At 50.6% G+C, this 12,500-nt stretch overlaps 1 protein-coding gene across 1 annotated transcript in view; it reads right to left on the bottom strand.

Moving 5' to 3' along the window:
* Positions 1 to 10,639, bottom strand: part of LOC115127325 (neurobeachin-like) — a 124,881-nt gene extending 114,242 nt beyond the window's left edge. Inside the window, exons 1-4 of the mRNA XM_065023426.1 lie at positions 10,433 to 10,639; positions 2,628 to 3,114; positions 2,095 to 2,483; positions 1,085 to 1,507 (exon numbers count right to left, since the gene is read on the bottom strand). Coding sequence (XP_064879498.1) covers positions 1,085 to 1,507; positions 2,095 to 2,483; positions 2,628 to 3,114; positions 10,433 to 10,639 — 1,506 coding nt within the window. The remainder of the gene's footprint in view (positions 1 to 1,084; positions 1,508 to 2,094; positions 2,484 to 2,627; positions 3,115 to 10,432) is intronic.
* Between the last annotated feature and the right edge of the window lie 1,861 nt (positions 10,640 to 12,500).

Genomic DNA, 12,500 nt, shown 5'->3' with positions numbered 1-12,500 from the left:
GTGTTAGCCAACAGTGTTAGCCAGCTGTGTTAGCCAGCTGTGTTAGCTAACAGTGTTAGCCAGCTGTGTTAGCCAGCTGTGTTAGCTAACTGTGTTAGCCAGCTGTGTTAGCCAACAGTGTTAGCCAGCTGTGTTAGCTAACAGTGTTAGCCAGCTGTGTTAGCCAACAGTGTTAGCCAGCTGTGTTAGCCAGCTGTGTTAGCCAACAGTGTTAGCCAGCTGTGTTAGCCAACAGTGTTAGCCAACAGTGTTAGCCAGCTGTGTTAGCTAACAGTGTTAGCCAGCTGTGTTAGCCAGCTGTGTTAGCCAACAGTGTTAGCCAGCTGTGTTAGCCAGCTGTGTTAGCCAACAGTGTTAGCCAGCTGTGTTAGCCAGCTGTGTTAGCCAGCTGTGTTAGCTAACAGTGTTAGCCAGCTGTGTTAGCCAACAGTGTTAGCCAGCTGTGTTAGCCAACAGTGTTAGCCAGCTGTGTTAGCCAACAGTGTTAGCCAGCTGTGTTAGCCAGCTGTGTTAGCCAGCTGTGTTAGCCAACAGTGTTAGCCAGCTGTGTTAGCCAACAGTGTTAGCCAGCTGTGTTAGCCAACAGTGTTAGCCAGCTGTGTTAGCCAACAGTGTTAGCCAACAGTGTTAGCCAACAGTGTTAGCCAGCTGTGTTAGCCAACAGTGTTAGCCAACAGTGTTAGCCAGCTGTGTTAGCCAACAGTGTTAGCCAGCTGTGTTAGCCAACAGTGTTAGCCAACAGTGTTAGCCAGCAGTGTTAGCCAACAGTGTTAGCCAACAGTGTTAGCCAGCTGTGTTAGCCAACAGTGTTAGCCAACAGTGTTAGCCAGCTGTGTTAGCCAACAGTGTTAGCCAACAGTGTTAGCCAGCTGTGTAAACATTAGCTTAGGTCAGTCACAGTTATTGAAGACATGGCTAAGTACAGTAGCCATTGAAGGAGCAGAGTTATCTCACTTGGTTTAAAACATTATATATATATATATTTTTTTTTTTAAACATTTATTTCACTTGGCAAGTCAGTTAAGATCAAATTCTTGTTTACAATGACGGCCTACATTTGGGGTAAGATATTTCTGTCACCCACCTGAGTAGTAGCGGTGGTCTGTATCTTCTCCATCTCTTTCTCCTTCCCATCATCAGACCTTTCAGTATCAGATGTGGTGCTAGCCGCGTCACCTCCAGCCTTACCCCCCGCCACCTCTCCATCTGCCCCAGACGGGACCTCTACCTCTGGGTAGCCCTGGATCTCAGCTGCCTGGCTCTCTCTCTGGGCGATGGAGCTGATGTCAGCCAGGGGACTCTGGATATTGAAGGGCCCGTCTTCGGGTAGCCCTCCCTGGGCTTGGCTCAGGTCTGAGCCTCCGCATGAGGTCATGTGGGCCAGAAGACTCAGGTCATCGCTGGGGCAGGTGGAGGAGTGGACGGGGCCTGAGGAGAGGGGCTGGTCCGGGCTGGGAAGGACCAGGGGTTCTGTGGAAGCCAGCGCTGGAAGAAGCTTCTCATCAACCTTAAAAAGATAAGATAGAAAGACAATTCAGCAAGTCTCTCCAAGACTCCAATCCTGTTCCCGGAGAGATACCCTCCTGTAGGTTTTAACTCCAACCCTGTTTCTGGAGAGATACCCTCCAATAGGTTTTAACTCCAACCCTGTTCCTGGAGAGAGACCCTCCTGTAGGTTTTAACTCCAACCCTGTTCCTGGAGAGTTACCCTCCTGTAGGTTTTAATTCAAGACTAACAATGCCTGGTGCTTATTTATTAATTAAAATACTGCAGCAATATATGGTGCTTATTTATTAATTAAAATACTGTAACAATGCCTGGTGCTTATTTATTAATTAAAAGACTGTACCAATGCCTGGTGCTTATTTATTAATTAAAATACTGCAGCAATATATGGTGCTCATTTATTAATTAAAAGACTGCAGCAATATAATTGTGCTCATTTATTAATTAAAAGACTGCAGCAATATAATTTATTAATAAATCTGCAGTGTTTTGACCCCATTACAGTGTTCTTCAAATCCATTAATAAACTTAATATTATAACATTAACATAATATTCCTACAACAAAAAACACATCTTTAACCTCTACCTTGCTGAAGAGGAATCCTCTGTTGTTCGGGACGCTGTCCTTCTCGTCAGCGAGGGTGATGAGCGGACCCATGTTCCCATCATCCTCCATGGCGTCAGGCCCCGCCCCCGTGACCACCGTGTCATCTTTAGGCACCAGGTTACTGTGGTTGCCATTCAGCTTCCGCACCACAACACAGTAGGCGCTGTCCAACAGGGAGTCTACCTCCACCAGGGGCCCGTTCCCCATCCTTCCTCCTCCTATCCCTCCAATCCCTCCTCCACCCAGTCCCTCCATCCTTCCTCCTCCAATCCCTCCTATCCCTCCTCCACCCAGTCCCTCCATCCTTCCTCCTCCAATCCCTCCTATCCCTCCTCCACCCAGTCCCTCCATCCTTCCTCCTCCAATCCCTCCTCCACCCAGTCCCTCCATCCTTCCTCCCCCAATCCCTCCTATCCCTCCTCCACCCAGTCCCTCCATCCTTCCTCCTCCAATCCCTCCTATCCCTCCTCCACCCAGTCCCTCCATTCTCCCTCCTCCTATCCCTCCTCCACCCAGTCCCTCCATCCTCCGTCCTCCTATCCCTCCTCCACCCAGTCCCTCCATCCCTCCTCTTCCCACCGTCCCTTCCGGGGATAGATCCAGGTCATCTAATTTGACCTCCGTAGCCTCTACCTTCTCCGCCTTGATATCCACCAGGAGGTCATGAACTTCGACCCTTTCCCCTAACCCCTGCTCCCCAGGGGTCAACGCCTCCCCGTTGGGTCCTTTCGTCTCCACCCCTCCTTCAGCGAGCCGGTTCCTGGAATCCACTCCTCCTCCCTCTCCGTACTCGGCCTCGCTTTCTGGGGTCTGCGTCTGTGAGTGGTCGTCCAGCTCGCGGATCTCCAGGTCGCCGTTGACGACGGGGGCGGGCGTGGCCGAGAGGCCGGAGATGGTGGAGACGGAACCTTTCTTTCCCTTCTTGATGTTCTCCTCCTCCTGTCGCTGGTACTCCTCGTACATCTTAGCCAGGTACTCCTTATGGGCCTCGTACGTTACCTATAGAAGAGACATGATCAATAATTAATAATCAATAACATCTTAGCCAGAGTTAGCGCACGCATGCACATACACACAAAACACACACAACAGGGCAAATTCTGAATTGAATTGAATTCAAACAATGAATTTGAATGACATTTTAATTGGCCACCCCCCCTCAGGAAGCATCATTTGAATTGAATTTGAAGGAAGTAGAATTTAATTCAAACCAATTCAACTGAGAAATGAAAAATTAATGTCTCATTCATTTAACAAATCTTTTATCAAAAGGATATAGGACTTAGAATACAGATACCATTTCAAATATTACTTTGACAATAACTCAAAGATGTCAAACAGACATTGTTCCTTCCCATACAGCAGTGTTTGATGTAATGCATTCTGGGAAATGTATTTCTTTCTTCTGATATTTAAAAACATATAAGAGAATTATGAATTATTAGAGACAACCCACAACATGATCTTAGAATTTTCCAAATAGTTTTAGGAGAATGAGTTTTAAAAATCTAAATGTTTCATCATTATGTTACATTATGTTACATTATATGGTATGGAACCGTCAATATAAACATATAAACATATATAATATAATATATATATTTATAATAATATATATAATATATATATATAATATAATATATATAATATATATATTATATATGTCAATATAAACATGTCTATGGTAAGGAATTTAAATGTAATGTAAATGAATGAGACATTTGAATTTCATTGCATTTCATAGAATAAAATTCTACTTCCTTTAATTACATTTACATGTTAGTCATTTAGCTCTTATCCAGAACGACTTACAATTAGGGCATTGATCTTAAGATAGCTAAGTGAGACGACCACAGTACGTATCAGCAAATTCAGAGCTTTTCGTTTGTTCTCAGGGGAGGGGGGGGTGGGGTCTGTGGGATTATTTAAGATACTGTTTGAAGAGGATTTCAGATGTTTTCAGAAGATGGGCAGGAACTCTGCCATTCTCGTTTCAACTGATTCCACTATTAGCCAGGACGAAGAAGAGCTTGGCTGGGCTGCCCTCCTTTAGAGGTGGGAGGGCCCAGAGAAGAGCTTGGCCTGGGCTGCCCTCCTTTAGAGGTGGGAGGGCCCAGAGAAGAGCTTGGCCTGGGCTGCCCTCCTTTAGAGGTGGGAGGGCCAAGAGACCAGAGAAGAGCTTGGCCTGGGCTGCCCTCCTTTAGAGGTGGGAGGGCCCAGAGAAGAGCTTGGCCTGGGCTGCCCTCCTTTAGAGGTGGGAGGGCCAAGAGACCAGAGAAGAGCTTGGCCTGGGCTGCCCTCCTTTAGAGGTGGGAGGGCCAAGAGACCAAAGAAGAGCTTGGCCTGGGCTGCCCTCCTTTAGAGGTGGGATGGCTAAGAGACCAGAGAAGAGCTTGGCCTGGGCTGCCCTCCTTTAGAGGTGGGAGGGCCAAGAGACCAGAGAAGAGCTTGGCCTGGGCTGCCATCCTTTAGAGGTGGGAGGGCCAAGAGACCAAAGAAGAGCTTGGCCTGGGCTGCCCTCCTTTAGAGGTGGGAGGGCCAAGAGGCCAGAGAAGAGCTTGGCCTGGGCTGCCCTCCTTTAGAGGTGGGAGGGCTAAGAGACCAGAGAAGAGCTTGGCCTGGGCTGCCCTCCTTTAGAGGTGGGAGGGCCAAGAGACCAGAGAAGAGCTCGGCCTGGGCTGCCCTCCTTTAGAGGTGGGAGGGCCAAGAGACCAGAGAAGAGCTTGGCCTGGGCTGCCATCCTTTAGAGGTGGGAGGGCCAAGAGACCAGAGAAGAGCTTGGCCTGGGCTGCCCTCCTTTAGAGGTGGGAGGGCCAAGAGACCAGAGAAGAGCTTGGCCTGGGCTGCCATCCTTTAGAGGTGGGAGGGCCAAGAGACCAAAGAAGAGCTTGGCCTGGGCTGCCCTCCTTTAGAGGTGGGAGGGCCAAGAGGCCAGAGAAGAGCTTGGCCTGGGCTGCCCTCCTTTAGAGGTGGGAGGGCTAAGAGACCAGAGAAGAGCTTGGCCTGGGCTGCCCTCCTTTAGAGGTGGGAGGGCCAAGAGACCAGAGAAGAGCTTGGCCTGGGCTGCCCTCCTTTAGAGGTGGGAGGGCCAAGAGACCAAAGAAGAGCTTGGCCTGGGCTGCCCTCCTTTAGAGGTGGGAGGGCCAAGAGGCCAGAGAAGAGCTTGGCCTGGGCTGCCCTCCTTTAGAGGTGGGAGGGCTAAGAGACCAGAGAAGAGCTTGGCCTGGGCTGCCCTCCTTTAGAGGTGGGAGGGCCAAGAGGCCAGAGAAGAGCTTGGCCTGGGCTGCCCTCCTTTAGAGGTGGGATGGCTAAGAGACCAGAGAAGAGCTTGGCCTGGGCTGCCCTCCTTTAGAGGTGGGAGGGCCAAGAGACCAGAGAAGAGCTTGGCCTGGGCTGCCATCCTTTAGAGGTGGGAGGGCCAAGAGACCAAAGAAGAGCTTGGCCTGGGCTGCCCTCCTTTAGAGGTGGGAGGGCCAAGAGGCCAGAGAAGAGCTTGGCCTGGGCTGCCCTCCTTTAGAGGTGGGAGGGCTAAGAGACCAGAGAAGAGCTTGGCCTGGGCTGCCCTCCTTTAGAGGTGGGAGGGCCAAGAGACCAGAGAAGAGCTCGGCCTGGGCTGCCCTCCTTTAGAGGTGGGAGGGCCAAGAGACCAGAGAAGAGCTTGGCCTGGGCTGCCATCCTTTAGAGGTGGGAGGGCCAAGAGACCAGAGAAGAGCTTGGCCTGGGCTGCCCTCCTTTAGAGGTGGGAGGGCCAAGAGACCAGAGAAGAGCTTGGCCTGGGCTGCCATCCTTTAGAGGTGGGAGGGCCAAGAGACCAAAGAAGAGCTTGGCCTGGGCTGCCCTCCTTTAGAGGTGGGAGGGCCAAGAGGCCAGAGAAGAGCTTGGCCTGGGCTGCCCTCCTTTAGAGGTGGGAGGGCTAAGAGACCAGAGAAGAGCTTGGCCTGGGCTGCCCTCCTTTAGAGGTGGGAGGGCCAAGAGACCAGAGAAGAGCTTGGCCTGGGCTGCCATCCTTTAGAGGTGGGAGGGCTAAGAGACCAGAGAAGAGCTTGGCCTGGGCTGCCATCCTTTAGAGGTGGGAGGGCCAAGAGACCAGAGAAGAGCTTGGCCTGGGCTGCCCTCCTTTAGAGGTGGGAGGGCCAAGAGACCAGAGAAGAGCTTGGCCTGGGCTGCCATCCTTTAGAGGTGGGAGGGCTAAGAGACCAGAGAAGAGCTTGGCCTGGGCTGCCATCCTTTAGAGGTGGGAGGGCCAAGAGACCAGAGAAGAGCTTGGCCTGGGCTGCCCTCCTTTAGAGGTGGGAGGGCCAAGAGACCAAAGAAGAGCTTGGCCTGGGCTGCCATCCTTTAGAGGTGGGAGGGCCAAGAGACCAGAGAAGAGCTTGGCCTGGGCTGCCCTCCTTTAGAGGTGGGAGGGCCAAGAGACCAGAGAAGAGCTTGGCCTGGGCTGCCATCCTTTAGAGGTGGGAGGGCCAAGAGACCAGAGAAGAGCTTGGCCTGGGCTGCCCTCCTTTAGCGGTGGGAGGGCCAAGAGACCAAAGAAGAGCTTGGCCTGGGCTGCCATCCTTTAGAGGTGGGAGGGCCAAGAGACCAGAGAAGAGCTTGGCCTGGGCTGCCCTCCTTTAGAGGTGGGAGGGCCAAGAGACCAGAGAAGAGCTTGGCCTGGGCTGCCCTCCTTTAGAGGTGGGAGGGCCAAGAGACCAGAGGAGTGCTTGGTTTGGGGTGTAGAGTTTGATCAGAGCCTGAAGGTAGGGAGGGGCAGTTCCTCTTGCTGTTCCGTAGGTAAGCACCATGGTCTAGTAGTGGATGGGTTGGGGTGTAGAGTTTGACCAGAGCCTGAAGGTAGGGAGGGGCAGTTCCTCTTCCTGCTCCATAGGTAACACCATGGTCTAGTAGTGGATGGGTTGGGGTGTAGGGTTTGACCAGAGCCTGAAGGTAGGGAGGGGCAGTTCCTCTTGCTGCTCCGTAGGTAACACCATGGTCTAGTAGTGGATGGGTTGGGGTGTAGGGTTTGACCAGAGCCTGAAGGTAGGGAGGGGCAGTTCCTCTTGCTGCTCCATAGGTAAGCACCATGGTCTAGTAGTGGATGGGTTGGGGTGTAGGGTTTGACCAGAGCCTGAAGGTAGGGAGGGGCAGTTCCTCTTGCTGCTCCGTAGGTAACACCATGGTCTGGTAGTGGAAGGGTTGGGGTGTAGGGTTAGAACAGAGCCTGAAGGTAGGGAGGGGCAGTTCCTCTTGATGCTCCGTAGGTAAACCCCATGGTCTTGTAGTGGATGCGAGCTTCAACTGGAAGCCAGTGGAGTGTGAAGAGGAGCAGGGTGACATGGGAGAACTTGGGACGGTTGAACACCAGGCGGGCTGCATCGTTCTGGATAAGTTGCAGGGGTTGTTTGATGGCACAACCCGAGGAACCGAGTTGCAGTAGACGACAAGCGCGCCTAGACAAGGACCTGCGCCACTTCCTGCCTGAGGAAAGGTCATACTCTATGGATGCAGGAGCGAGTCACTGCTTGGCAGAGAATGACAGGATGGTTGTGTCCAGGGTCATGTCCAGGGTCATGTCCAAGGTCATGTCCAAGGTCATGTCCAGGGTCATGCCCAGGGTCATGCCCAGGGTCATGTCCAGGGTCATGCCCAGGGTCATGCCCAGGGTCATGTCCAGGGTCATGTCCAGGGTCATGTCCAGGGTCATGTCCAAGGTTCTTTGCACTCTGGGAGGGGGTACCATGGAGTTTTAAATATATATATACTTAGGGGGCAGCTTTAACATTGTAGATAGATGGTTCTATCAATGTCATTATTTTCAATCCCCCATATATATATTTACTTTAATTTTTTAAAACTCTACCTCCCCTCCACTAACTGGAGTAAACTAACAATCAAAAAATACATAGGCTTCTATTCACAGTTTATATATGCAATACCTTTTACATGAGTTCTCTCTTTATTTTCTAGTCCTACCCTTCAGTTATCCTCAACCCCTCCCATCGTGTCTCTAAAACTTTTACAGACTTCTACTTATTTTTAACTGTACTGTGACGTTTCACAAAAAAGTTCTGAACCTTTCTATTCTCATACGTAGATTCTGAATGAAAGATGGATTTACTAAAATATACTATGATTTTATTGATCGACTGACATTACTAGTCACTCAGCAGCGCTATTTGCAAAGATAATATTAAGTAAATGTAATGATTTTATATGAACTACAATACATATGGGTAGTACCAAAACAAGTGATTCTGCATCTTCGCAGGTAAATGTTCAGAGCTGATTGGCTGTATCCCCCCACCCCGCCCCGCCCCCGTATACAGAACATAACATTCTATTGGTTGCAAGAATTTTGTAGAATCATTTAAAATGGAAAAAACTCGAAGTTTTGGGGAGAGAAAAAAAAATCTAAGTTTATATACACTTTGCCATGGAATCAGCACATCAAACATCTCTTCACAGCTACTTTGTATGGTACAGCTGTCAATACGCTGGTCTTTAAATTAAACTGGTTAATTATAATAATAATAATTAAACTTTTTCTACCGATTTTGTTATTTTATTTTCTCCCTTCCTCCGTTTTATGCAGGGCAGACAGTCTCTGAAGAGGAGAGAGGTTACAGTCTCTGAAGAGGAGAGAGGTTACAGTCTCTGAAGAGGAGAGAGGTTACAGTCTCTGAAGAGGAGAGAGGTTACAGTCTCTGAAGAGGAGTGAGGTTACAGTCTCTGAAGAGGAGTGAGGTTACAGTCTCTGAATAGGAGAGAGGTTACAGTCTCTGAAGAGGAGAGAGGTTACAGTCTCTGAAGAGGAGAGAGGTTACAGTCTCTGAAGAGGAGAGAGGTTACAGTCTCTGAAGAGGAAAGAGGTTACAGTCTCTGAAGAGGAGAGAGGTTACAGTCTCTGAAGAGGAGTGAGGTTACAGTCTCTGAAGAGGAGTGAGGTTACAGTCTCTGAAGAGGAGTGAGGTTACAGTCTCTGAAGAGGAGAGAGGTTACAGTCTCTGAAGAGGAGAGAGGTTACCGTCTCTGAAGAGGAGAGAGGTTACAGTCTCTGAAGAGGAGAGAGGTTACAGTCTCTGAAGAGGAGAGAGGTTACAGTCTCTGAAGAGGAAAGAGGTTACAGTCTCTGAAGAGGAGAGAGGTTACAGTCTCTGAAGAGGAGAGAGGTTACAGTCTCTGAAGAGGAGAGAGGTTACAGTCTCTGAAGAGGAGAGAGGATCTGATAGAGCCGGAGACGCCTAGCCCTTAGAGGGTGGAGAGGAGGATCTGATAGAGACTGAGACGCCCAGCCCTGAGAGGGTGGAGAGGAGGATCTGATAGAGACTGAGACGCCCAGCCCTGAGAGGGTGGAGAGGAGGATCTGATAGAGACTGAGACGCCCAGCCCTTAGAGGGTGGAGAGGAGGATCTGATAGAGCCTGAGTCACCCAGCCCTGAGAGGGTGGAGAGGAGGCAGAGACTGAGACGCCCTGCCCTGAGAGGGTGGAGGGGAGGATCTGATAGAGACTGAGACACCCAGCCCTGAGAGGGTGGAGAGGAGGATCTGACGGTTCACGGTGTCAAAGGCAACGGATAGGATCTAGGAGGATGAGAACAGAGTCAGCTTGTGACAGAGAGGAGAGCAGAGATCTCGGTTCAGTGACTCGTCTTGAAGCCTGACTGATTAGGGTCAAGAAGATCGTTCTGAGAGAGAAACGAGAGAGTTGGTCAGAGGACGGAACGCTCGAGTGTTCTGGAAAGAAAACAAAGAAGGGATGTCGTTTTTGAAGTCAGAGGTGTTGAGAGTCGGTTTCTTGAGGAGGGGAGCGACTCGGGACATCTTGAAGTCAGAGGTGTTGAGAGTCGGTTTCTTGAGGAGGGGAGCGACTCGGGACATCTTGAAGTCAGAGGTGTTGAGAGTCGGTTTCTTGAGGAGGGGAGCGACTCGGGACATCTTGAAGTCAGAGGGAATTGCAGCCAGTGGTCAGGGAGGAGTTGATGAGGGAAGTGAGGAATAGGGATGGAGAAGGGAGGAGGGGATGGAGGAGGGAGGAGGGGATGGAGGAGGGGATGGAGAAGGGATGAGGGGATGGAGGAGGGAGGAGGGGATGGAGGAGGGGATGGAGTCTAGTGGGCAGGTTGTTGGGCATTCAGACCTCACTAGTTACAGGATGTCATATAGAGGGGAGAAAAAGGTCAAGGAGTAGAGTAGTTATGTGGGGGGATGGGGGAGAAGGTAGAAAAGAGTTTCAAATTCAATTTAAATACTGCTTCCTGTGGGACGTGTCCAATTAAACCCCCCCCACACACACACACACACACACACACACACCAACTCCTACACAGTGTGTGTTTACCTTGGAGTGAGCGATGGACAACGTATCCACCCAGACCCTCCAACCCCCCCACTCATACTTGATGGCGTGGTAGAGCAGGATCCTGAAGATGTTATAGACCATCTCTGCTATCTTCTGTTCCTCTGGGCTCTTGGGGTTAATGTAACCCAGACTGAACATCCAGTCCTGCCACACCGAACACTGTAACAGACACCTAGAGACAGACATATCTTCATACTGTGATCAATAATGTTGTTAGGGTTGACATAACCCAGACTGACAACCTAGAGATGGACAAGTTAACATCTCAACTATTCATAGGGTGTGTGTGTGTGTGTGTGTGTGTGTGTGTGTGTGTGTGTGTGTGCGTGTGTGTGTGGTGTGTGTGTGTGGTGTGTGTGTGTGTGGTGTGTGTGGTGTGTGTGGGTGTGTGTGTGTGTGTGTGGTGTGTGTGTGTGTGTCCTCACCGTCTGTTCTCTCGGCTGCTGCTGAACAGTTTGATCATGTCAGACAGGAACAGTGTCTTGACCTCCATCAATTCAGGACTACAGTTCTTCAACAAGGTCGCTACCACCTTCAAAATCACTGAAAGAGAGGGAGGAGGAGAGGAGAGGAGAGGAGAGGAGGGGGGCGAGAGAGAGGAGAGGAGGGAGGAGGGGGGAGAGGAGAGGAGGGAAAGAGAGAGGAGAGGAGGGAGGAGGGGGAGAGGAGAGGAGAGGAGGGAAAGAGAGAGGAGAGGAGGGAGGGAGAGGAGAGAGGAGGGAAGAGGGGGAGAGAGAGAGGAGAGAGGAGGGAGAGAGAGAGGAGAGGGGGAGGGTGGGAGGGGGAGAGGGAGACGGGGAAGGAGAGAGAGTAGGGAGGGGGAGAGAGAGTAGGGAGGGGGAGAGAGAGAGAGAGAGAGGGAGGAAGAGGAGAGAATGGAAGAGGGGGAGAGGAGGGAGAGAGGAGAGGGAGGAGGGAGAGAGAGAGGACAGGAGGGAGGGGGAGGGAGAGGAGAAGAGGGAGAGGAGAGGAGGGAGAGAGAGGAGAGGAGGGAGATGAGAGGAGACGAGGGAGGGGGAGAGAGAGGTGAGGAGGGAGGGGGAGAGAGAGGAGAGGAGGGAGAGGAGGGAGGAGGAGGGAGATGAGAGGAGATGAGAGGAGATGAGACGATGGAGGGGGAGGAGAGGAGGGAGGGAGAGGAGATGAGGGAGGAGAGGAGAAGAGGGAGGAGAGGGAAGATAGGGGAGGGAGAGGTGAGAGGGAGACAAGGAAGGAGGGGGGAGAGGAGAAAAGACAAGGGAGGAAGGGGAGAGAGAGGAGGCAGGAGGGAGAGGAGATGGGGTAGGAGGGAGAGAGAGGAGAGGGAGGAAGAGGAGGGAGAGAGAGGAGAGGGAGGAAGATGAGAGGATGGAGGAGGGGGAGAGGAGGGAGAGAGAGGAGAGGAGGGGGGAGAAGGAGAAGAGGGAGAAGTTGACTAGACTAGACTAGTTGATGATGAAGAACATGGATCAGTAGACTAGACTAGTTGATGATGAAGAACATGGATCAGTAGACTAGACTAGTTGATGATGAAGAACATGGATCAGTAGACTAGACTAGACTAGTTGATGATGAAGAACATGGATCAGTAGACTAGACTAGACTAGTTGATGATGAAGAACATGGATCAGTAGACTAGACTAGTTGATGATGAAGAACATGGATCAGTAGACTAGACTAGTTGATGATGAAGAACATGGATCAGTAGACTAGACTAGACTAGCTGATGATGAAGAACATGGATCAGACTAGACTAGTTGATGATAAAGAACATGGATTAGTAGACTAGACTAGACTAGTTGATGATGAAGAACATGGATCAGTAGACTAGACTAGTTGATGATGAAGAACATGGATCAGTAGACTAGACTAGTTGATGATGAAGAACATGGATCAGTAGACTAGACTAGACTAGTTGATGATGAAGAACATGGATCAGTAGACTAGACTAGTTGATGATGAAGAACATGGATCAGACTAGACTAGTTGATGATGAAGAACATGGATTAGTAGACTAGACTAGTTGATGATGAAGAACATGGATCAGTAGACTAGACTAGTTGATGAT

The sequence above is a fragment of the Oncorhynchus nerka genome, linkage group LG10 (assembly GCF_034236695.1).
Source record: "Oncorhynchus nerka isolate Pitt River linkage group LG10, Oner_Uvic_2.0, whole genome shotgun sequence".
Lineage (NCBI taxonomy): Eukaryota > Metazoa > Chordata > Actinopteri > Salmoniformes > Salmonidae > Oncorhynchus > Oncorhynchus nerka.
The sequence above is the reverse complement of the archived record's forward strand: the minus strand, read 5'-3'. Positions and strand labels throughout refer to the sequence as shown.